Source organism: Asterias rubens (assembly GCF_902459465.1).
Source record: "Asterias rubens chromosome 8 unlocalized genomic scaffold, eAstRub1.3 super_scaffold_89, whole genome shotgun sequence".
Taxonomy (NCBI): domain Eukaryota; kingdom Metazoa; phylum Echinodermata; class Asteroidea; order Forcipulatida; family Asteriidae; genus Asterias; species Asterias rubens.
Genome location: NW_022985693.1, coordinates 1,378,975 through 1,405,477, shown reverse-complemented (window position 1 = coordinate 1,405,477; position 26,503 = coordinate 1,378,975). Strand labels below are relative to the sequence as shown.

The window sequence follows — 26,503 nt, the reverse complement described above, 5'->3', positions numbered from 1 at the left end:
GAGACTTCTCAATTCTAAAAAGAACTGTCCTGCTTTTTAAGTACTACCTGGGTGGAAGGTATAGAAACTTGGCTGGGACTACTATTATGAATTTGGTACCAAAAATGTTCTACATCAAATGTTAATGCTGTGTTTTGGTTCTTGGTTCCAGATTGGATCTATCAAACGTCTTATACCCAGACTTCAGTCTATGAGTTTTAAAATGAAGTTTCAGGAATGTATTAACGACATCAAACCAGTGAGTAATTTGTCTTCCTTGTCCAAATTTATTTGCAGAATTGTTAAACATACCATTTTAAATTAACACTTATAAAGTACATTCTAAATTTAAGATTATTTTCTCTGAAGTGATGGAAATAATACGACATTTAAGTAAAAAGCATTGAAGCTTCGAGGCGCAAAATTTTTCAAAGTTGCTTTTGTGCCTCATACTTGGTAATCCTGAAGGAGACCTCTGGTTTAAGGATTTCTTGTTTGTTTGTCTGTGTTTGGTGTAGGTTGTTGTAATGGGTACCAAAGCATGTGAGGAAGTACGTGACAGTAAGAAGTTCAAGAGGTTACTGGAGATACTACTACTGTTTGGTAACTACATGAATGCTGGATCCAGGAATGCACAGTCTTTGGGATTTGACCTCAATTACTTAACAAAAGTGAGTACATTTCTCATTTTGAATAAACACAAAAAATGTCAGCAAGCAGAGGCTAAAAATTGACTTTCCAAATCACCCCCAACAAAAACAACCACTGACCCCCCCCCCCCCCCTCCCCTAAAAAAAAAAAAAAAGTCACAGCAAAAGGTCATGTGTTATGAAATTGAGCCCCTGATGAATAATAGCCTGACTCTAAATACAGCAACTTGGCTCCACCCTTGTGTATCTCATACACTAAGTCACATTTGTCATGCTGATGATGACCAGCAGTGCACACATGCAAAGGCCTTGATAGACTAAAACACAGCATTGTAAGTGCTAGTAGTACTCGGCCATTATAGCCATTGATGCTCAGTGACACTGATACAAGGCTTGTCACTGTTGAAGGATTCCAGTGAAAATATAAAGGTGAACTTGAATCACACTGTTTTATTTCTTGTTCAATGTCATAGTTTTGAGAAGACAAAAACTCTTGAAGTATAAAAACCAACCTTATATTTTTAACTGTTGAAGATTTCCAGTGAAAATAAAAAGGTTTACTTGAGTCACACTGTTTTATTTCTTGTTCTTGAAGTATAGGTACCTTAGGTACTTTACTAAAATTGTTTGTTTTATTTAAATTGCCAGGAGCAGTCTCTATATTTACAATAAATTGTATTGCCAGACTTTACTTGCATCAATTTTGAACTGATTTATATGACTAGTGTGAATATTAAAAGAGAAGTTATAATTAGCTGTTGCAAACTGCTTCCCAACCACAAAGACCTATTGCAATTTTAAAAAGAGGACAATACAAACAGGTTTTTTTTCTACCAATTTTAATTTCTCAGCTTCGTGGGACAAAATCAATAGACAACAAAATCAACTTCTTGAATTTCTTGGCGGAAACTATTGAAACAAAATATCCAGAAGTAGCAGAGTTTGTTGAGGAGATTGGTCATGTGGAGAAGGCGGCCAGAGGTAAGAAATGATGCTCCTTGTCCTCCCTTGTGTCTATGGATGCTTTGATTTGTAAATTGTAACTATCAACTTGGTATTGTAGACACCTCGGCTCGATTTCACAAAGCACTAAGATTCATCATTAGAGGAGTTGTCAAGATTAACATAGTGATTTGTATTGTGACATCACACTTTACTCAGCAGTTAAGATTGATTCACAGTTAAGATCAATTGAACTCGGGAAATGGGATCTGAACAGTTTAATCCATATGTCACTGATTGTATTTGGATGACAATCTTGATTAATCTGCATTTTGTGACATTTCAATTAGTCTTAGATCCACTTAGCATTTCATAGTTTAGCTTAGTTCATAATATCAAATGGTGCAAACGGAGTAGATTTATACAAAAGTATTTCTCTAAATCTTACCTTTTTTGCGGTAACAATCATTTTATAAAAGTCACTGTGCAAAGTTGGCATTATGCTTTTTCTAAAGTTTAAATCATCAACTCCTTTTTTGGCCAAAATGTAATTTAAAACTTTACAATGCTTTAGCATGAACTGAATCCAATGTCATTGTAATTGTAGTCTCTGTAGATACGGTCAGCACTAACCTACGCAACATGCAGAAGCAGATTAAACAGCTGGAGAGTGACATCAAATCATTTGTACCAAGCAAAGAAGGCAACGATAGGTTCAAAGAAGTCATGGGAATATCCTTTTGTTATCTATTTGAAGCAGTGAAACATTGCTTAATTTTAATTGGACCCCTTACGTATGATGTCACACTCTCAAATAGTGCCCTATCTGAGGCAAAAGGAGGCAGCCTTTTGGACAATAGAGCGCATTGAATAACCCCGTTTTTGCTATAAAAGTGGCTATCTCGCATGGAAGCGCGTACATCAATGAAGCATGCAGTACGCAGCGTTACTGGTTTGATTTTGAGTGCGCATGCACGCACACGCTCACAGGCGCCATGTTGTGGGCAGATGTTTGAATGGTAATAATAATATTATGGTAATGCCATATTCGATATGGTCTATAGACTGTATTAAATATGACGTCACCATTCAACACCTGCTCTACAACATGGCGTTTGTTAGCGTTTGCGTACGTGTGTTATAGAAATCAAACCGGGAGTGCTGCGTGCTTCATTGGATGCGCATACGGTTTGCCCTACTATAGCTGTTTTTGATGCGTAGAAATGTGCTGTAACCTCCGCTTACCAACAGCGTTTCGCATAATGTAATGTGTCTGTAGTGTGGTGTATATTTATCATTGTGACAAGTGTTACAAAAATGCAACTCTACTGACATTTGATTGTCCGTTAAGATGTATTGTTGTCATGTTGGTTATGATGAAGAGGTTAGTTATTACAAGTGTGGTAGCTAGCCCAATTTTAGTGATGGGCGAATGAATCCACAAAATTATTCATGTTTAGCTATGGGGCCATCAAGTGCAATCTGGGGGAAATCTGTGCTTGGCAGCACAGTGCATTTTGCTCAGAGTGCTGGGCAAATTTGTTTGTTTGTTCTGGGCAGGCCCACCCAGCACCGCCAACCGTGGCTACAGCACTGATCACAAGCAAACCCTAAAATGACATCACAATGCATCTAATTAACATCTCTATCAGTTGTAATGACACTTTGTTTCATAGTAACAAATGACAATAGAGTAAGTTCCTTAACCCTTGTTTTGTACGAGTTTGTGGTCACAGCAAAAGAGCAATGTGAGACCCTGGAGAGTATGTTCACCAAGATGACAGATATATACCAGTATCTTGGAGAATTCTACTGCTTTGACATTAACAAGAGACCATTTGAGGATTTCTTTGGAGATCTGAAGATATTCTTGGATGAGTACAAGGTAAAAATGCCTCATATGCATCTAGGCTGCGAAGAAATTAAATTAAATTGCAATGAGTATTTCTTTTGATCAAACTGAAGTTTGTTTTCATTCACCATCAATATAGCCAGCTGTTTTCCAAATGAATGAATGAATGAATAAATAAATAAATAAATTTAAATGTCAGCAACCTTGCAAAGTGCAAAAAAAAAAAAAACAATTGGTAAGCAAACTTATCTTGACTTTTTGGGTTGTTTCCATTGTAAAAATTAAACAAATTACATGTCCCAAAATATTCTATAGGTTTGTATATTCTTAGGCAAACCTAAGAACCTGGAATTTTGTGTTCACAAAGTGCCAACAATTATTTGTCACTTTGTGTATCTGCAACGGCAATGCTAAACACGAGTGCTGCAGATTTTGCATTTTCACAAACCACACACAGACCATGTTTGACAATCCTGGTATTAAATAATTGCTCATTAATTAAATATGTTATGAACATAATTTGAAACAGATTTGTATGATTTAAGATGGCTCTTCTTCCCTGATATGTTGAATTTCAATGATTAAATTTGAAACATTCTACGAACCAGTAACTTCAAAATAAACTTAACTTCAAACACGAACCAGTAACTTCAAAATAAACTTAACTTCAAACACAGTTTGGCTGCAAGGATTTTTTGGGGGCACTTCTTGATGTTGCTGGCTAAATTAATTGTTTAGATAAAGGAATCTCTCTGTAAGTGTAAAAATGATATGGAACGAACCAATTTGGAGCATCTCACTCACTCAAAAGAAAAACAAAGCAAACAACTATCACACGTTATGAACTCTCTGAATTGTTGTTGTTTTTGTTGACAGCAATCAGCCAAAGAAAACCAAAAGAGACGTGACGCAGAGGAAAAAGCTAGAAAAACCAGGGAGGCTAAGCTGAAAGCAGAGGAGGAGAAGATGGCTAAGAAGAAGAAGAAGGATCAACTGGCAGGCATGAAATTAGGTTAGTTCATAGTGTGTCTTAATACACTATAACTGTTATTATGAAACCTTACTTGGTAATGAGGAACGGGGAGCTGTTGTTAGTATAAAACATTGTGAGGAACAGCTCCCTCTGAAGTAACATATTTTTTGTGAAAGAGGTAATCTCACACTCAAATATATTTCTAAAAGCACTCAAATTTGTTTTCTTGCAACATTTAAGACCAATTGAGTCAAAATTTTCACAGATTTGGCTATCTTAAAGGCACTGGACACTATTGACAATTACTCAAAATAATTGTAACCATATAACCTTACTTCCGCCGAGTAGGTTTTCTCGCGACTAAAGCAGACAAGTTTTCAAAGAATGTAATCTACACAGCAAGTAAATATACACATGGTGTTACTGCAAACCAAATATACATTGATACCTCACCATGTAATGCCGCTAATTCCATAATGGCAATCATGCACAATGGCAATCTTGAGGTACCTAAATGAGAGGCTGTTCCATTCAATCATTAGAAATGGATTAAAACCCATATGCTTTCTAATCTTGGCAATAATTATTAATGTGTTTTATCAAAAGATGATGACCAGTCTGGTGTGATGGATAACCTCTTGGAAGCTCTACAGAGCGGTACAGCTTTCACAAGAGGTGATAAAGGAGGAAGGAAGAGAACACCAAGACCTGCAGGAGGTAGGTTATGTAATCTAGAAGACAGGGTCATCATCTTGCAATCAAACAAGTGTCATATTCTGCAATGTCCATGTTGATGGGAAGGGCGGAAAAAAGGTTGACACAGAGTATTTCGAAATTTAAAGGGAGGGTATACCTTTGGTAATTACTCTAAGAAACAATGACCATGAAAACTTGATTGGTAAAGAGCACTGGGGAGCTGTCGTCTTTCTGTCAAAACATCTGGATGGTTTTTCAGGCAATACACTAGAACAAAGAGTACCTTGTGTTTTAGGTAATACACTTGAACAAAGGGTACTTTGTGGGTGGCATTGTTTAGTTTTGTAAAGTAACCGGTGAATTGGCTTAAATAAGGGACCTCCTATTGTCCCTTTTTGTTTGTTGCTTGGCAACAGCTCCTGTTGGTTTTGTAGACACTCTCCAACTGAGGACCTTCACCCGGTTTGAATGTGTATACCTAACCAAGCACACACACACTTGTATGCGCCTGCAACTGTGGACCTCCTATTGTCCCTCTTTTGCTAACACTCAATCTTTTTTGCAATAGCTCCCATTGGTTTTGTACACGTTTTCCAACTGTGGACCTTTCCTGAACCGTGGACTCCATTGTCCTCTCTTGTGGTAGGTCCCCGGTGTATACCTGCTCACACGCACACAGCAGATTATTGTAGGTTGTTACTGTAAATGCTTAAATAAGATTTGTTTACTAACTTTGTTTTTGAGTTATACCTGCGTAGATTTACTAAATGATTACATTTACATTTCTCTGCAGCTGAAAGAAGAAAACAACTAGAAAGAACAAGATCAAGAGTTGGTCGTCCCCCCTCATTGACAACATCAGAGATTGCAATTGATGATGAAGAGCCGACTGCACAGAATGTCAAGAATGCTGTACCCAACAACAGAAATCGACAGCGGAAGCCAAAGAAGGCATGGGGAGACGGCAAAGAAGGCGAGGACTTAATGGAAAGATTGAAAAATTTATAGTGCCATCTGACCTCAGTGTCCCAGCAATGTGTGCTCTTTTCATGAAGTCACTGTCATTGGACCATTTTTGTATTGGCTCTTAGCTTCACTGATGCTCCAGAGCGTTCTGATATTCCTCCGATTCCAATATGCACTAAGAGTTTGACTTCAGTGAGTTGGCAACAATCTGTGATGACCATCATACTGAGGAGTTGACAGAAATGTAGATGTGTGAATAAAAAGGAGCTGGAGAGAAGAGGACCAGAGATATACAATTTGGATAAACGTGTACCAGTCATTTTCTTCCTTTAGTGTTTAAACACGGTGCTTCTGGAACTTTGTGTTGAGGAAAAAATTGTCACTATTTTTCTACAAATTTTTGGGGAGATGACGTTTATGTTAGTCTTGCTTGTTAAAACCTTTTAGAGCTTTGTACATATTGCATAGTTGACCTGCTATGAAATAAGGAGTAGTAACAGTTAGTAAACTTGAAGCAATTCTTTGTACTCTAACTACACTTTGCTGCTTGTGCCTTGTGATGTTTAGAGAATTGGAAGAGTGCCAAATCAATGATAAGGACAAAAAGTGTGTGTAGGCATTTCTAGTGCCACATCTTTTCTATACTCAAAACATATTTCTATAAAAGGCATTACTGAGCGACAAATAATTTTAGTTGTTATCTTTCTTTGTAACTGTCAGGGCTTTCACAAGAATAACTGTACTAATATTTTAGGCAGTGTTTGCTAGTTTCGCATAGAATAAACGGTACACTATTTCATTAATTTAACATGATAAATTTATTTACATTTACTCCTCTCCATGGTTGAGGGAAATTATATTCCATTTCAAATGAAAAACTTATCCATTCCAATCCAAAACTTGAAAGGTTTAAAAATTGAAATACATTATATATTGTGAGAAATGTTGTAGGTGTGATACATTCACTCCTGTCCTTTAGATATCAATAGTTAAATGTAACAATGGTAGGAACGTTTTATCACTGTTGTCAACCTAGAGAAAGGTGAGCTTTTATTTATGGATTGATTACTGCCCATGTTATAGCATACTTTAAATATTTGGTTACATTTGGAGTTACCTGATTAAATTTTATTAATAAACAGGATGTTTGATAAATTAGCATCATGGCTCATCAGAAAACTGATAAAAAAGATCATAATGCAAGTCATAAGATTCAATATAGTTTAAGCCGCTTTCACACAACCAAGTTCCAATAAAAGTTGTGTTGCTCTATTTTAAACTTTGAATTGCTAACCAATGCAATATCCTGGGGGAAAAAAAATTCCCATGGGAAATAGTTTCCCATTCTTGGGAACCGTGGCCATGGGGTTAGCATAGCGAGTATGCATCCTTCCTGGGAAAAATTGCATTGAGTGTGAACAGAACATGTTGTGGCAGGGTAAAAACTCCCCTGACTTTATGTCCTGTAAATTGGCCCTGTATATGTGAAACAGCTTTAGGTTTTAAGGTAGAAACACTTTAAAGGGTAGGGTCATTGTTTTGGTTGTGTCAACAAAGTGCAGATCTGTTGATAAATTTAAATTATCAAGAAAGATACAATAACTTGAGATACCTGTCAAAGTTTCGGTTGAACACGGCCTACTTGTTGCAAAAACATCAACAAACTGTAACAGTATTTTCATCAATTGTTTGGAGATTCAAATATTTGACCAATTTTAAATATTTTCCAATCAACTGAGACATTAAGACAAACTAATTTGCAGGATGCTTACTACCATCTTTCTAATAAGTTTGCTTTTCTTTTGGGAGCATTACAAAAGTATGACCCTTCCTTTAAGAAAACGCCTGTATTCCAATCTTACACCATTATACTTCATTATAAGGTATCATGTTTTGAGAAAAACCAAATAGAGATTGTTATATTATGTTATAATTTGTTTTCATCATTGAGCCTATATTTTTCAGGATTTGCATATATAGTGATATTACTGACCGACTAACAATAGTAGTTTTTATGGCAAGATTAATTTAGAGAAAGCATAATTCTGGGAAATGAAGTTACTAAAAATAATTTAAAGTATATCAATATACAGATTTGGTTATGTTGTAGATACAAAGTTGAGACATTTTCATATGTTAAAAACAAATTACCCTGTAAATGATGTTGTAGATAGTTATTTACCATAAACACATGTACTGGTTTAACTATGTAGATATTTATGCAGTCTCTATATACATAAGAAATTGCCCCTAGTTGCCTTGTGATATACTGAATCTTCAAAAACAGGATTTAATAGTATTGAAGAGCAACTGCAGACTAAAGCACATTTTTTTCTAAATTTTGTTTATTTAAAAATAAATGCAAAGTGATAACTTTCTGAATATTCTGTGGTGAAAAGACTTTGTGATATGCACCTCATGTGCAGTATCCCATCATTAAGGGATATTCGTTTGCTTCCTTTTAAGAAATGATAAAACCAAAAACAACAATTTGTATTTGTTTTCACATGAATCTTCCAATAGATAGTAACTCGTCACTTAAACTGTTTGGCACACTATGATCTTTGCAAGTATTACTGCTAAAATAAAAATTGTGTTGTTCATGATATTTTGGCTTGGATAAATTGCAAGCAGATTCTTCCTGTGCTGAAAAATTATATAGGGCAAGCATGGAAATTCATCTTTAAACATGTTGAAAGGGCAAGGCCGTTTTCATTGTGCGAAGGGCACTTCCATTGGAAAATCTTAACGTGAATGGGAAACCTTTGAAGGGCACAAAGTCCAAGACCAGGGCCTAATTTCATAGAGCTGCTTAAGCACAAAAAAAGTAGCTAAGCACAACAAAATTATACTTATCGGAATACACTTACCAGCCAAACTACCATGTCACCTGTACAATCTGTGGCTGGTTTTCTGTTCATATCTGCTTAGCAGAATTTTTTAAAGCTCTATTTTGTGCTTAAGCAGCTCTATTAAATTGGGCTCTGGGGCAATGAAGCCAATGGCCTCCAAGGCCTGCGCGAATTCCATACCTGTTAAGGGCCTGTTTATTTAGGTTGTTATTATTTTAATTTTGTTGTGGGGGTGGGGGTGTATAGCTTGAACCAAATGACCCCAAAAGTACATGAAGCTGTACACGAAAGAAACAAAATATATTTTAACTCATAAAGTTCTTGGTTGTTAGAGTAAATTAATTATTTACATTTTGATTACTATGCTTATGTGAATACTTTCACTGCCGTTTCCTGTTGATTATGCAATTTCAAAGTTAAACTAGGGTATGTTGACAATGATCATACAGTTTAAAGAATTGGTAACTTGGATATTGACCACCATTACTTGGACTTCTGCTTTAATTTGATGAGGTGCCTATTCAGGTATGAATGAAACATTAATTGACAAATTAAGTCACCGATGAAATACAGTTTAAAAAACTTCACAAAATATGACAATTCATAGTGCAAATTTGTATTAATTTGTAAATTGATTTTTCACAATAATATGATGAATTCCACAAGCATGTGAATTTATGAAAATGTAGTCTGATAGAGCACTATTATATGGTACAACTAGTTGTGTGGTCCATTTTCATGGTCAAATACAAATGTTTTATTAATATTTGAATGACTCATACAACTGTTGTAATAAATGAAAAAGTTTGAATTGATGATTTAAAGTAGTTGTCTTAACAACATGCATACTCATCATACACATGTATAGACTTAATCATTATCGCATTATTTGTATTTAATTTGAGCGTTTTCTGCATTTTCTTTTTATGTGCACACAATACGAGTCAAAAGCTGATAACTGGCTACTTTATTTGAATAAAGATAGTAACACATGATGGTATTATTTGTCTAATTCAATGCTACTAGCTATGACCTAACTGCATTCTACACTAACTTTTTAAATTAACACAGCTAGTGCAGATAATTGGCCCATGCACAGACACAGGATGCACGCGCCACCCATGAGGGCGCTAATGCTTTGTTGGGTGGGTTTAAATAGACCTTATCGCAAACACTCAGTACACACGCAAAGGTGTGTGAAAGAGGTGCATGCTGGTCTAGCTAGTGATCAAGTTTGATCGCTTGCTAGATCAGAATGCACCTCATTCAACCGTTAATAATAATAATGTCAAAGTCTTATATAGCGCACGTATCTACCAAACTAGGTACTCAGGGGCTGAGTATATACAAACATTCAGAAAGATAGGTTATTGCAGTGATAAATACTGAGACCCTATTATTTAGCACCTTATAAGGGTTTATGAGGTGCTTCGGCGCATACAGCAGCCACAGCCAGGAACACCGGGGCGAACCCCTTCTCTTTTCGATAAAGTGTACTGGGTTCTTTTACATACTTTACACAACACATGGGACCAACGGTTTTACGTCCCATCTGAAGGACGAAGCAATGGTTAAGTGTCTTGCTTAAGGACACAAGTGTCATGGCTGGGGATTCGAACCCACACTGCTGATCAGAAACACCAGAGTTTGAATACCGTGCTCTTAAACGCTCGGCCACGACACTTCCACACAATGCGCAAGTGTGTATTTGCGAAAAAGGTGGATAGCAATTGACCCAATTCACCTGACGTCGTCATCAGAATAATCTTGCATACATCCTTTTGGCGGGTAATGTCACTGTGGGTTTTTCAGTGAAGTGCACATTTTAGGCGATGCAGCGTTTACATAAAAACCTTTCGCCAACCAAAATCGTGATCGTGGCACAGTCGCCGTGTGAACGTGCATGCAAGGGGTCTATTGTTAAAATATTGTACTGGCAAATGTTTGTATTCCATTGAGTATTTGTATTGAATAAAGGGAAACGGTCAGTAGTTGAATGGTGTATTTGATAAGGATAGAGCACACATGGTCCAATTTCATAGAGCTGTTTTTTATATGCAGAACATACATGTGTATTGCTTAACAATTTCCTGCTTGTGTTCAAACCTGGGCCCAGTTTCATGGCTCTACTTACCGTTAGCAAAGAATCACAACTAACCGAAGCAGGGAATTCTGTGGTTACGGCAAAGCGTAATTCAACGGGTCCAATTTGATAAAGTCTGTAAGCTACCAGTCAAAATTACAGTAAGTTTGCTTATTGTGGCTGGTGCCCCCCTCAACTTTTGCTTAGCAAAGAAATTTGTCAGGCAGTATTTTCTGCTTAACACCTTTATGAATTTGGTTACAGGATGGCGGCAAATTTTAGCCTCGCAGGAATGCATGTTTATCCCCAATGGTGGCCAATGCTCTGGACCCAATTTCATAAAACATGTAAGCAGCTGTTTTGTGCTAACCGAGCGTCCCTTAGCAGAATTTCTATTTCATGAAGCTGTTTACCGTAAGCAAGTGTAATTTGCGGTAAGCACACAAGTGACATAACAATGCAAATGTATTGTGAACGTGCATGCGCGCCTGGTAATTTTCTGCTTAATTGAGAAATCATGGTGAATTACGCACATTTTTCTGCTACATTAAGCACAACAATTTGCTCCAAATGCTGGACTTGTCCCTTTTGATATTGAAAAAAATTGCCCAAAAAGGCCAAAGAGTGATATTTTAAATTATTAAATTTGGCTTGTTCTTTGAATTGTTCTTGGAGGGCACGTTAATTGAAAATGCTGGACTTACCCCCTTGTGATATTTGCAATGTTTGAACCTAACCGCTGTGATTTTGGAACCAAAAATCGATCCAAAGTCTTGGCTTGTCCCTTTTGATATTTATAACAAAATTTGCCCAGGCCAAAGTTTGATATTTTAAATTATTAAATTTGGCCTAATGTCAATATTTCCGCAAGTTTAGCTTAAATCTTGTGTCTTAGCCTTGCAATTTGCTAACACAATAACATTATTATAAATGACCACATTGAATTGTTCTTTTTTTGGAGGGCGCGGGGGTGAAGTGACCATTTGGGTGAGAAATGTCAACAATAGGCTAAAGTTACTTTTTATTCTTACAAATAGTAAGTTGGAAATTAACCAAAAATAAACCCCAAATACCTTAGTTCTGTCATCGTTGCGCTAAGTTATTTCATATTTCTAACAAGCGGTAGGCTACTTTTATTTTATCAATTTAACTATTCCAGTCTTCAATTCTCGCATTTCTAATCATTCCGCGAGATCTTGCGGGAGCCAGTTGCGTACCCATGTGGTCTTGGACAGGCACTGGTGATTGGAACCAGCCAAAGCAAACGGGAGGTACCCGACTACCGCTTAACACCATATAAACATGCAGTAGAGGTCTGGGTACCCGACGGCTTGATGCCGCGTGACGGTATTCAAAATGGCCACCAGCCATGCTTGAAAGTTTGTCAATACCGTGGATATACTTACGATGATTTGATGTGATTTAATGTCTCTATGGGTAAGCTTTATCATGTAGTTTATTCAAGTTGATAATGTAGAATAGGAATGCCTCGTGGAAGACATGTTTACACCCTAGTTTGGCATAAAACGGGTAATTTTGTCGCATTTCTATTCCACCTTCATGCTCAACATAAACAACGGCAATCCGGAAGTAGCTCTATATGTTAGAGCATATGTCATTGCATCATCGCCAATGGCAATGCAAATGGCAACTTGCCGTCAATCAGACGAAACAATGGACTTTTCTGTGTTGTCAGATAATATATTTTTACTTCGTGGATAGTTGTATCTTAAAAACATTAGATCATTGTGTGATTGTTGTGTTAGATTATACATGTTTCTGAAATATAAGATTTTTTTATATGTAAAAAAAAATCACTCGTTTTGTAAACTGCTTACCAACCAAAATGACCGGTGCTGTGGTCCAAGTTGATAATGGTATCATGTTTCGACCTTTGCAACTTGTCTTTCCCATAGGTTGTCATTCTAAAACTGGTTTGACACTTTCACCATGAACTGGCTAACTTGTGTTTTTTTTTTTTTTTGGGGGGGGGGGAGGTGTTTTTTTAATTTTACGAAAAACAGTATTTTTTTAAGTTCAAATATAAAGGGGCCGTTTTTTGTTCTTCCAAAATCAACCCAAACATTTTTATTTCAAAATCACCTGAAATTTTAGGCAGAGGTGTAATGGAGGGCAGGGATCAGAAGTATCTTGGTTTTAGTCGTCTACCATAGCAACCTTTTGTGATAATGCAATGTTTTCGATGTAACAATATTAAAATGATTGAGACCCTTCAATTTTCCCATCAACATGTAACTTGGTGGAGACTGTCTTCTACACATAAGGACTCCCTTTGGTTACATTTTGAAGCCAATCGGAGAGAAAAAATGTTCAAGGACGAAAAAAAACGTCAAAGTTATACCCCTTGTCGTTTTTTCACAAATCGGCCGATACAAAAATTAATTACAAAAATAGCCTGAAATTTCACACAGAGGTGTATTCTTGGTTTGAGTCATCTACCTTCTCAGTTTTTTTTATATATTGGTGTCTGAAACATTATTAGTGTACTAACTTAAAGTACACGGCGAGTACCCACCAAGAACACCTAGTGGAAAATCAACGCTTTTAATTATCCCCCGCCCCCTCCGTCATGTTGATCCCAGCTAGCCTACACCCAACCCCAGACCACGCACCCTCCCGGGCGACAATCCCCAATTCCCATAATGTCAAACCGATAATTCACAACAATACCGTGTCCCCCGTGAACTATTTTCCACACCAACAGCGTGTGTATTCAACTCTAATACTTTCAAAGTTCGAACAATAGAGTCCACTGTATGCCTATGTGTCCTGGTAATTATTGTGTGCATAATATACTTACAGTGTTTGCCTTCCGATCACAGTATTATTTTTAAGTCCCGTCTACCCATATAAACGTACTCCTAAGTAATGCGTATATGCCTTTGCTTTGACTCGCAGATTATTTACCAAGTATAATTATTTTTTAAGTCCGAACCAGTGAGTCCTCCGTATGCCTACATGTTTCCTACAACCATGCCAAAAGCGTAGGTCCCTCGTAAATTACAAAGTATAAAGTACTGATTTTGCTATGCCATAGCATCATGTGTAAAGTTTTCCACTCGCAAATTATATACCAAGTATAAATTATATACAAAGTATAAAGCATTGATATTCCCATACCGTAGTGTCCTATGAAAAAGTATCAACTCGCAAATTATATACTAAGTATAAAGTACTGAAATCCCATGCCATAGCTTTCTATGTAAAGTATGAGCCGAAGGTTTGTCAGGTCTAAAATGCGAATCCATTTTTTTTGGGGGGGGACCCAAGTATAAGTTATATACTAAGTATAAAGTATTGATATTCCCATACCATAGTATCCTATGAAAAAGTATCAAGTCGCAAATTATATACTAAGTATAAAGCACTGAAATCCCATGCCATAGCTTTCTATGTAAAGTATGAACCGAAGGTTTATCAGGTCTTAAATGCGAATCATTTTTGGGGGGACCCAAGTATAAATTATATACTAAGTATAAAGCATTGATATTCCCATACCATAGTATCCTATGAAAAAGTATCAACTCGCAAATTATATACTAAGTATAAAGCACTGAAATCCCATGCCATAGCTTTCTATGTAAGTATGAACCGAAGGTTTATCAGGTCTAAAATGCGAATCATTTTTGGGGGGGACCCAAGTGGGTGTCGTGGGAAGGTGTCCGCCTCCGAAGCGAAGGGTCCCCGGTTCGAACCCCGGTGGTGGCAGCGCGGTTGCCGTCCGAGAAGTCTCGACCCACCAGACAGTGGCACACACCGCGCAGTGGCACTCACCGCTAGCACTCGCTTAGAAAAGAAACTTAAAACTTAAAACTTAAAACGAACCTATGCTCTTTTTTATATATATATATATTTTTTTATAAAAAAAATATTTTTAAAACGTCTCGAACTTTTCTGTAGCGGGATTCGATCCCGGGACCCTTCGGTCCAGAGACCAGAGCCCTTCCACTGGGCCACTGCTCCTTCTTACTTTAATTGCGTTCGAGTTTAATTTTAAACCTTCGTATGAATGACTTTAAATCAAAACGTAGTAAAAAACTTTTCTGTAGCGGGATTCGAACCCGGGACCCTTCGGTCCAGAGACCAGAGCCCTTCCACTGGGCCACTGCTCCTTCTTACTTTAATTGCGTTCGAGTTTAATTTTAAACCTTCGTATGAATGACTTTAAATCAAAACGTAGTAAAAAACTTTTCTGTAGCGGGATTCGAACCCGGGACCCTTCGGTCCAGAGACCAGAGCCCTTCCACTGGGCCACTGCTCCTTCTTACTTTAATTGCGTTCGAGTTTAATGTTAAACCTTCGTATGAATACCTTTAAATCAAAAAGTAGTTAAGAACTCCCATGATTCGAACCCCGTACCTTTGGGTGTAGAGTCCGGAGCCCTTCCATTGGGCCACGTCTCCACTTTCTCAGTTTGCGTTCGAGTTTAATTTTATACCTTAGAATGAACAACTTTAAATCAAAATGTAGTAAAAGAACTCCCATGATTCGAACCCGGTACCTTTGGGTGTAGAGGCCGGAGCCCTTCCATTAGGCCAAGTCTCCTCTTACTCAACTTGCGTTCGAGTTTATTTTTATACCTAAGAATGAACAACTTTAAATCAAAAAATAGTAAAAGAACTCCCATGATTCGAACCCCGTACCTTTGGGTGTAGAGTCCAGAGCCCTTCCATTGGGCCACCACTCCTCTTACTGAATTTGCGTCTGAGTTTAATTTTATACCCTAGAATGAACAGTTTTAAATCAAAACGTATTTATGCCTTCCACTCGCAAATTATTTAGTAAGTGTAAAGCAAGGATTTCCCTATGCCATAGGGTACCGCGTAAACTAATGTTCTTAAGCGTAGAAAAATAACACAGACCAGGATTCGAACCTGGTACCATTGGGTATGGAGTCCGGAGCCCTTCCATTGGGCCACTACTCCTCTTACTTCATTTGCGTTCGAGTTAAATTGTTTACCCTAGAATGAACAACTTTAAATCAAAACGTATTATAGCTTATGCCTTCCACTCGCAAATTATTTACGAAGTGTAAAGCAAGGATTTCCCTATTCCATAGGGTACCGCATAAAGCAATGTTCTCAAGTGTAGAAAAAGAACACACATGGGTTCGAACACGGTACCATTGGGTATGGAGTCCGGAGCCCTTCCGTTGGGCCATCACTCCTCTTAGTAAATTTTGTGTCCGAGTTTAATTTCATACACTAGAATGAAAAGTTTTAAATCAAAACGTGTTAATGCCTCACCCTCGCAAATTATTTACCTAGTGTAAAGCAAGGATTTCCCTATTCCATAGGGTACCGCGTAAAGCAATGTTCTCAAGTGTAGAAAAAGAACACACATGGGTTCGAACCCGGTACCATTGGGTATGGAGTCCGGAGCCCTTCCGTTGGGCCATCACTCCTCTTAGTAAATTTGTGTCCGAGTTTAATTTCATACACTAGAATGAAAAGTTTTAAATCAAAACGTATGAATGCCTCACCCTCGCAAATTATTTACCTAGTGTAAAGCAAGGATTTCCCTATTTCATAGGGTACCGCGTAAAGCAATGTTCATAAGCGTAGAAAAAGAACACACACCGGGAATCGAACCCAGTACCCTTGCGTTCAGAATCCGGAGCCCTACCACTGGACCACCGCTTCTCTTACTAACAATGGGTTTGAGTTAAATTATAAACCTTAGAATGAGTAACTTTAAATCAAAACTAATTATAGCGGGCGCCTTCCACTCGCATGTTATTGTGTGTTACAAGGATTTCCCCATGCCATGTACCCCATTAAGTACACACCGTTAAGTATAAATGTAATGATTGGGACTGGGCACAACAGAGTTGAAGCATGCACACATTTGACGGTGTTTTGGATCAATATGCACGGGAATAAAACGAGTATATTAAACTGAGAAAATATCAGCGATTGAATAAGTCTCTAGAAGCGGGGCAAATCGGACGGGTGGAGGGGGGGGGGGGGGTGTATCAAAACAGAGGGCGTTAAGTGTCCAACAAAACCATACATATTTACATGTAATAAATTATTGATAATCTTAGTAATTTAACTCTAGAAAAGACACGGCACGGATTTGTTTATTGTTTTTATTTATTTGTTTAATTTTCGGGTTTCACAAAATAAACTGCTCTTTAAATCAAGTAAAAAAGGATACAGATCATTGACACATTCAAATTTAAGCGGCGAAAACAGTGTGTACACAATTTTATTTAAATCATTACAAGAGTTAAAACGTCAAGTGTATATTATTGTGTGTTTGTGTAAATAATACAAATGTTGACAATATTATGAAATTACCATAGTTACAGTGCCAGATTTAAGGCCAATTCTACGTTTCACAAAAGTTAAAAAAATAATACAGAAAATTTACACATGCAAATTTTAGCAGCAAAACATTGTGTACTGAATTTTGTTTAAATCATTGCAAGAATTAAAACTTCAAGTGTATGTGCATGTGTAAGTAATACAAGTGTTGACAATATTATGAAGTTACCATATTCACACTGCCAGACTTAAGGCCAATTCTCATTTCGAAATATTGATGTAAGATATAGGCTATATAAAATAATTAGATTCATGTACGTGTCTGCAGTGAATAATCAGACACAATCCCTGAATTATCATCAGGAAAACAACAACCTATACTGAAAAACACACAATCGCACATTGTGTTTTGGTAAACAGTAGACCATACATAGCGCTAGCTCTACATACACGTAGACCTACATACAAGACCATACCAGCTAAACGTGTATAGCTACCATGCCACAAACATAGAAATCACAGACATTGTAATTACCGGTGTTCTTGAGAGATCTGAAAGACGTTATAGTGAATAAGGATAAACGAATATACATTAGTCTTGCCTGAACAGCTCCCTGAAGATTAAAAACCACATCAAAAAGGCGCTAAATCGTCCACTGAGACAGCCATGCGTAATACATGCGTACGCGGCAAATTGCTTGAAACGAAACATTGGTTGAGAACATTGGTTATAAGACCAACTAAGGGTACCCGACTGATAATGCCTGGTTTTCGATATAACGCTGCCTCTTAAAATGAATATTTTAGACCCATCCTATTGTTCCAGCAACCTGTAACTAGGAGACTATCTTTTACACATACCTAACTTCCTTTGGTGAAATTTTGAGGCAAATCAGAGAGAAAAAGTTTTTGAGGGTGAAAAAACGTCAAGTTGTACTGTACCCCTTGTCGTTTTTTTCAAAAATCGGCCGAAATTTTTAATAGGTGTAATGGAGGGCGAGGAGCAGGAAAATCTTGGTTTAAGTCGTCTCCGATGGCTACTTTTTGAGATAATGCCTTAAATTCGGATATACGTAAAAAAAAATTCCTTTTTGAGCCAGGGTTTTTTGTGAAAAAACTGCAATGGGTTAAACTTGTTGTTTTGACTGATTTGGGGAAAGAAAAAAAAAATCCGGCAAATTTTAAAAAATGGGCCTTTTTGAGCCAGGATTTTTTGTAAATAAAACTGCAAGGGGTTAAACTTACTGTTTTGACTGATTTCGGGAAGAAAAAAAAAATCCGGCCAATTTTTAAAAATGGGCCTTTTTGAGCCAGGATTTTTTGTTACAAAAACTGCAATGGGTTAAACTTACTGTTTTGACTGATATAGGGAAAGAAAAAAAATCCGGCCAATTTTTTAAAATGGGCCTTTTTGAGCCAGGATTTTTTGTTAAAAAAACTGCAAGGGGTTAAACTTGTTCTTCTGACTAGATTTTGAAGAAAAAAAAATCCGGCCAATTTTTTAAAATGGGCCTTTTTGAGCAAGGATTTTTTGTTAAAAAAACTGCAAGGGGTTAAACTTGTTCTTTTGACTAGTTTTTGACATATTTTTTTTCCGGCCAATTTTTAAAAATGGGCCTTTTTGAGCCATGAATTTTTGTTTAAAAAACTGCAAGGGGTTAAACTTGTTCTGTTGACTAGTTAAAAAAAAAAAAAAATTCCATCCAATTTTTAAAAATGGGCCTTTTTGAGCCAGGATTTTTTGTTAAAAAAACTGCAAGGGGTTAAACTTGTTCTTTTGACTAGTTAAAAAAAAAAAAAAATTCCATCCAATTTTTAAAAATGGACCTTTTTGAGCCAGGATTTTTTGTCAAAAAAACTGTAAGGGGTTAAACTTGTTCTTTGGACTGGTTTTTGACCTAACAAAATTCCATCAAATTTTTAAAAATGGACCTTTTTGAGCCAGGATTTTTTGTGAAAAAAACTGCAAGGGGTTAAACTTGTCTTTTGACTAGTTTTTGAAGAAAGAAAAATCCGGCCAATTTTTAAAAATGGGCCTTTTTGAGCCAGGATTTTTTGTAAAAAAAATTGCAAGGGGTTAAACTTGTTCTTTTGACTAGTTTTTGACATATTTTTTTTCCGGCCAATTTTTAAAAATGGGCCTTTTTGAGCCAAGATTTTTTGTTTAAAAAACTGCAAGGGGTTAAACTTGTTCTGTTGCCTAGTTTTTTACAAAACAAAAATTCCATCCAATTTTTAAAAATGGGCCTTTTTGAGCCAGGATTTTTTGTTAAAAAAACTGCAAGGGGTTAAACTTGTTCTTTTGACTAGTTTTTGAAGAAAAAAAAATCTGGCCAATTTTTAAAAATGGGCCTTTTTGAGCCAGGATTTTTTGTTAAAAAAACTGCAAGGGGTTAAACTTGTTCTTTTGACTAGTTTTTGACATATTTTTTTCCGGCCAATTTTTAAAAACGGGCCTTTTTGAGCCAAGATTTTTTGTTTAAAAAACTGCAAGGGGTTAAACTTGTTCTGTTGACTAGTTAAAAAAAAAAAAAAAATTCCATCAAATTTTAATAATGGGCCTTTTTGAGCCAGGATTTTTTGTTAAAAAAACTGCAAGGGGTTAAACTTGTTCTTTTGACTAGTTTTTGAAGAAAAAAAAATCCGGCCAATTTTTAAAAAAGGGCCTTTTTGAGCCAGGATTTTTTGTTAAAAAAACTGCAAGGGGTTAAACTTGTTCTTTTGACTAGTTTTTGACATATTTTTTTTCCGGCCAATTTTTAAAAATGGGCCTTTTTGAGCCAAGATTTTTTGTTTAAAAAACTGCAAGGGGTTAAACTTGTTCTGTTGACTAGTTAAAAAAAAAAAAAAAATTCCATCCAATTTTTAAAAATGGGCTTTTTTGAGCCAGAATTTGTTGTTTAAAAAACTGCAAGGGGTTAAACTTGTTCTGTTGACTAGTTAAAAAAAAAAAAAAAAATCCATCCAATTTTTAATAATGGGCCTTTTTGAGCCAGGTTTTTTTGTTAAAAAAACTGCAAGGGGTTAAACTTGTTCTTTTGACTAGTTTTTGAAGAAAAAAAAATCCGGCCAATTTTTAAAAATGGGCCTTTTTGAGCCAGGATTTTTTGTTAAAAAAACTGCAAGGGGTTAAACTTGTTCTTTTGACTAGTTTTTGACATATTTTTTTTCCGGCCAATTTTTAAAAACGGGCCTTTTTGAGCCAAGATTTTTTGTTTAAAAAACTGCAAGGGGTTAAACTTGTTCTTTTGACTAGTTTTTGAAGAAAAAAAAATCCGGCCAATTTTTAAAAATGGGCCTTTTTGAGCCAGGATTTTTTGTTTCAAAAACTGCAAGGGGTTAAACTTGTTCTTTTGACTAGTTTTTGACATATTTTTTTTCCGGCCAATTTTTAAAAATGGGCCTTTTTGAGCCAAGATTTTTTGTTTAAAAACCTGCAAGGGGTTAAACTTGTTCTGTTGACTAGTTTAAAAAAAAAAAAAAATTCCTTCCAATTTTTAAAAATGGGCCTTTTTGAGCCAGAATTTGTTGTTTAAAAAACTGCAAGGGGTTAAACTTGTTCTGTTGACTAGTTAAAAAAAAAAAAAAATTCCATCCAATTTTTAATAATGGGCCTTTTTGAGCCAGGATTTTTTGTTAAAAAAACTGCAAGGGGTTAAACTTGTTCTTTTGACTAGTTTTTGAAGAAAAAAAAATCCGGCCAATTTTTAAAAATGGGCCTTTTTGAGCCAGGATTTTTTGTTAAAAAAACTGCAAGGGGTTAAACTTGTTCTTTTGACTAGTTTTTGACATATTTTTTTTCCGGCCAATTTTTAAAAATGGGCCTTTTTGAGCCAAGATTTTTTGTTTAAAAAACTGCAAGGGGTTAAACTTGTTCTGTTGACTAGTTTAAAAAAAAAAAAACAATTCCATCCAATTTTTAATAATGGGCCTTTTTGAGCCAGAATTTTTTGTTTCAAAAACTGCAAGGGGTTAAACTTGTTCTGTTGACTAGTTAAAAAAAAAAAAAAAATTCCATCCAATTTTTAATAATGGGCCTTTTTGAGCCAGGATTTTTTGTTAAAAAAACTGCAAGGGGTTAAACTTGTTCTTTTGACTAGTTTTTGAAGAAAAAAAAATCCGGCCAATTTTTAAAAATGGGCCTTTTTGAGCCAGGATTTTTTGTTAAAAAAACTGCAAGGGGTTAAACTTGTTCTTTTGACTAGTTTTTGACATATTTTTTTTCCGGCCAATTTCTAAAAATGGGCCTTTTTGAGCCAAGATTTTTTGTTTAAAAAACTGCAAGGGGTTAAACTTGTTCTGTTGACTAGTTTAAAAAAAAAAAAAAATTCCATCCAATTTTTAATAATGGGCCTTTTTGAGCCAGAATTTTTTGTTTCAAAAACTGCAAGGGGTTAAACTTGTTCTGTTGACTAGTTAAAAAAAAAAAAAAAATTCCATCCAATTTTTAATAATGGGCCTTTTTGAGCCAGGATTTTTTGTTAAAAAAACTGCAAGGGGTTAAACTTGTTGTTTTGACTAGTTTTTGAAGAAAAAAAAAACCGGCCAATTTTTAAAAATGGGCCTTTTTGAGCCAGGATTTTTTGTTAAAAAAACTGCAAGGGGTTAAACTTGTTGTTTTGACTAGTTTTTGACATATTTTTTTTCCGGCCAATTTCTAAAAATGGGCCTTTTTGAGCCAAGATTTTTTGTTTAAAAAACTGCAAGGGGTTAAACTTGTTCTGTTGACTAGTTATAAAAAAAAAAAAAATTCCATCCAATTTTAAAAATGGGCCTTTTTGAGCCAGAATTTTTTGTTTAAAAAACTGCAAGGGGTTAAACTTGTTCCATTGACCGATTTTTGAAAAAAAAATTCGGCCATCAATTTAAAATAAAATGTGCCTTTTTGAGCCAGGATTTTTGTTAGCCAGGACTGATCGAGTACGTACTTGATGAGTTTCTGGGCTTATTGTGTACACACATGAGTGTTGATTTATCATGTACATACATGACAACTTTGGATTTATCGTGTACGTACATAATAGGTTTGGACTTATAGTGTACGTACATGACAAGTTTTGATTTATTGTGTACGTACATGATAAGTTTTGGACTAATATGTTTGGATTTATCGAGAAACAAATATTCATACGAATGGAGACCAAAAAAAAAGACACGTTTGTTTCTTTCTTGTTTTTCCATATTTGGAATTTATTATTATATTAACATTGTTAAAATATTTAAGTATGTATATAATCACAGGTTTTTATTTCAAAACAGACAGGAATTCTTAAAACATTGAAAGACACCATCTTTACGGGCAAGTTGCTGTTAGCCTGCAGGTGTGGCAAGGGCTCAAATGATTAATGCAGTAACGGTGTTAAGTAACCAAACGCATATCAATGTGGCAAGGGCTCAAATGATTAATGCAGTAACGGTGTTAAGTAACCAAACGCATATCAAGTGTTGTGAAATTGGCACATGCAGCAGGCTGCACTCGCAAGAAATGCAAAATCCAAACTGCCGTCAAAGATGACAGAATTACCTCATCCTGCAATCTGTAACCACATTCAATGTCATCTTGTTTAAGAAGCAGATCTACTTCCTTTGGACATAACGCCTCAGACTTTGCGCACCTTCAAAACGTTAGCATGAAGTTCAAGCAAAGAGCCACAGGCGGCAGCGCATGTTCCAAAGAAACAAATCTACCCCTTAAACAAAGATGGCGCATCTAACAAAGACAGCGATAATTTAAACATTTAAAACATTACAAAAAATACACATCAAATATTTACGCAAAAGTAAAAAGAAGTTGTTTATAAACAAATAAAGGAACATGCCTGTGGTAGCTACCCTGCAGTTGTGATTAAAACAATTCAAACAGGAATTAAACAATAAACTCTTGATATAATCTACACTTGGGCCTAACATTTTAAGAGATAAATATCACGTCTTTCAAGAATTTCTTTAAAACTTGATCAAATATAACCAGAGTCCACTGTCAATGTTTCTTTTGACTAGTTTTTGACAAAAAAACAATTCCATCCAATTTTTTAAAATGGGCCTTTTTGAGCCAGGATTTTTTGTTAAAAAAACTGCAAGGGGTTAAACTTGTTCTGTTGACTAGTAAAAAAAAAATAATAAATTCCATCCAATTTTTAAAAATGGGCCTTTTTGAGCCAGAATTTTTTGTTAAAAAAACTGCAAGGGGTTAAACTTGTTCTTTTGACTAGTTTATGAAGAAAAAAAAATCTGGCCAATTTTTAAAAATTTACCTTTTTGAGCCAGGATTTTTTGTAAAAAAAATTGCAAGGGGTTAAACTTGTTCTTTTGACTAGTTTTTGACATATTTTTTTTCCGGCCAATTTTTAAAAATGGGCCTTTTTGAGCCAAGATTGTTTGTTTAAAAAACTGCAAGGGGTTTAACTTGTTCTTTTTGACTAGTTTTTGACAAACAACAATTCCGGCCAATTTTTAAAAATGGGCCTTTTTGAGCCATGATTTTTTGTTAAAAAAACTGCAAGGGTTAAACTTGTTCTTTTGAATGGTTTGGGCGAGGATTTTTTACCAACAGCTCCCTGAGTGGAATGTATTCAACGGAAATGGTAATTTAACTTGTGACTTTTTCGCTCAAAAAGTTCACAAGGCCTAGCCTTGTGAACTTTTTGTTCGAAGTGAAGTTTTTCGCTGGAAAAAGTTCACAAGGCTATAGCCGTGAAAAATCGCTGGAAAAAGTTCACAAGGCTATTATAGCCTTGTGAACTTTTCGCTCTAAAAAAATCACAAGGCCTTCCTTGTGAACTTTTTTGGTAGAAACATTAGTTGTGTTCAATGTAGCAACAGGTGTCAGCCCTACATTCAGCGTAGTTCGGCTCTCCCTTGCTTATGAACTGACAGTTGACTTAAGTGCTCTGGGCGACATCCGGTCCTTAGGAGATGCAGTTGTTAATACCAACCTCCCAGTTGGTTCCTATGTAAAAAATAAAATAAATAATAATTCTTGCATTAGTCTTGTTTTAATAATCTAATTCAACAGAATATGATTCTTACGCAAGAGTACCCATAATCTTGTAGTTAAGTACACCAATGCAACCAATTTATTTCAGTTTAAAATTTTGCCTATTCATCCTGGGCCCAAATTCATACAGCTGCTTAACCATAAGTAAATGTTTTTGCTTAATGTAGCAAAAATAATTGCTTAAAAGATTTGGGTACTTTTTCAAAATGTCCACAGCATTACATTAAACTGACAGGGTTTGAAGATAATGATAGTGGAAAGCTTCCCTTCAAATACTACTTACTGAGGTTGTGTAGTTTTTGAGAAATGAGTAAAACAAGTCACAAAATAATTTTCGTCTCAAAGACGAAAATTATTTTAGCATGTAAAATCCCATTAACCAGTTATGATATTATACCCAAAACCATTGCATAACAATACGTTTTTACATGCTAAAACTGAGACGCAAATTGTTTGTTTTACTCATTTCTCAAAAACTACAGCACCTCAGTTAGTAAAATTTCAAGGGAAGCCTTCTACTATCATAATCTTCAAACTGTAAGTTTAATGTAATTCTGTGGACATTGTGTTTGTTAGGAAAAAGTACACAGACCCTTTAAACCATTCTACCTCCATGTTAAACGTACACCTATTTCACGAGCGTTAGCACGTAAACAATCTGCGTGCACAAGATTTTAGATCGTTTGCTTTTAAAAAGCAAAAAAGAAGAAGGTAGGCAAAATGGCGGGTGATATAAATGCAGATGAAATACAAAGCGCCAGAAATCCTTTTTCAAAAAATTACATTTTCTCCGACCAGATGAAATACGGAGCGCCGGAAATCTTTTTTTTTAACTGAAAACTTTGGTAGGTGTGCCCGTTAAGCACAAAATCGACCGTTAAGCAGCTCTATTAAATTGGGCCCTGGTAAGGTTTGACGTCCAGGCTGTACCACCATTGATTTTGATCCACAGGCACCACCAATTTAGCGCAAAAAAATCTCTTGAATATGCTTGATTGCTTGCAATGAAATTAACAAGATGCCAACTGCAAAACAACCCAGTATATGTAAGACGATTAGAAAAACGTCAAATATAATATCAAACCAACACATGTCACTCATCTAGAATATCTTACCTTTTTTTCATTCATGATCCACAGATGAGCTGCTAGGATGTCTTGATGATACTGATGTCTTCATACGTATTGGCTCTCCTTTATACCCTGCAGCATTCAAGGTGTCAATAGGGGAAATTCCCTCCATCATTAGTTTCAGGAACTACTGGCCCTGAAAGGCCAAGTTAACAGATAAAACTTGCAACTGTATGTAAGCCAATTATTTTTCAAGTGCAAAATCTATTGCAGGGGGTTATTAAGACCCCTCTCGATATGTGTTGTAAATAATAACACGTATATTTATTTGTGTATGATGCAAAGGCATGCCCCTGTTGTGATACACTTAAAAAGAGGGACAGAAAGTAGCGGAATTCAGGCAGTTATTGCCTTAAAATCCCCAGTTCCAGAACTCTTTGTAGCCTAAAAACAACCAAAACAATCACTATGGGCAAGTCCATCAGTTTTATCAAAATATTTGGCTAAATTTACAAAAATCACAAGGGGTAGGTTCATCAGTTTTATCAAATTTGGGCCTAAAATTGAGAAAAACAAAAGGGGGTAAGCTCAGCAGATACATCTAATTTAAGCCTGAAATGAAAGAAATCAGAGATTTTATCAAATTTTGACCTAAAATGGAAAAAATTACAAGGGGTAAGTTCAGCAGTTTTATTGTCTTGGAACTCTCCTTAACGCACATGACGCATGGAGCACAATCGGTCTAGGGCAGGTGGTTTCGGGCGAAATGGGGACCAAAGGGTTTTAACATTGATCATCAATGTTCTTTTGTATTTACCTTTCTGAGGATAACCTTCAAGGTTTGTCTTGGAACTCTCCTTGATGGACCACTCTAGATGAAAAGACAACCAAATAAATAACCTTAAGGTCAAAACCAATGCTTTGGAAAGTCAAAGGTCCAAGCAAAATTCAGGTAAACGCTTGAGTGAAACAAAATAATGGGTAGCCCCTATGTCAAGCAGTTTTATTGAATTTGGGCCTAAATTTGAGAAAAAATCACAAGGGTATACGTAAGTCCAGCAGTTTCATCAAATTTGGGTCTCATTATTGAAAAATCACAAAGGGTTGGCCTAAATCCGCAGTTAAAGCCAATTTAGGCCTAAAGTTAAATCAC

At 36.0% G+C, this 26,503-nt stretch overlaps 1 protein-coding gene across 1 annotated transcript in view; it reads left to right on the top strand.

Moving 5' to 3' along the window:
- The window catches only part of LOC117305515 (protein diaphanous homolog 2-like), a 43,404-nt gene extending 34,584 nt beyond the window's left edge, over positions 1-8,820 (top strand). The window contains exons 17-25 of the mRNA XM_033790382.1: positions 152-238; positions 498-650; positions 1,481-1,610; positions 2,179-2,303; positions 3,292-3,456; positions 4,300-4,435; positions 5,003-5,113; positions 5,886-6,147; positions 6,186-8,820. Of these exons, the coding sequence (XP_033646273.1) occupies positions 152-238; positions 498-650; positions 1,481-1,610; positions 2,179-2,303; positions 3,292-3,456; positions 4,300-4,435; positions 5,003-5,113; positions 5,886-6,100 (1,122 nt within the window). The 3' untranslated portion in view covers positions 6,101-6,147; positions 6,186-8,820. The remainder of the gene's footprint in view (positions 1-151; positions 239-497; positions 651-1,480; positions 1,611-2,178; positions 2,304-3,291; positions 3,457-4,299; positions 4,436-5,002; positions 5,114-5,885; positions 6,148-6,185) is intronic.
- The last annotated feature ends 17,683 nt before the right edge of the window (positions 8,821-26,503 follow it).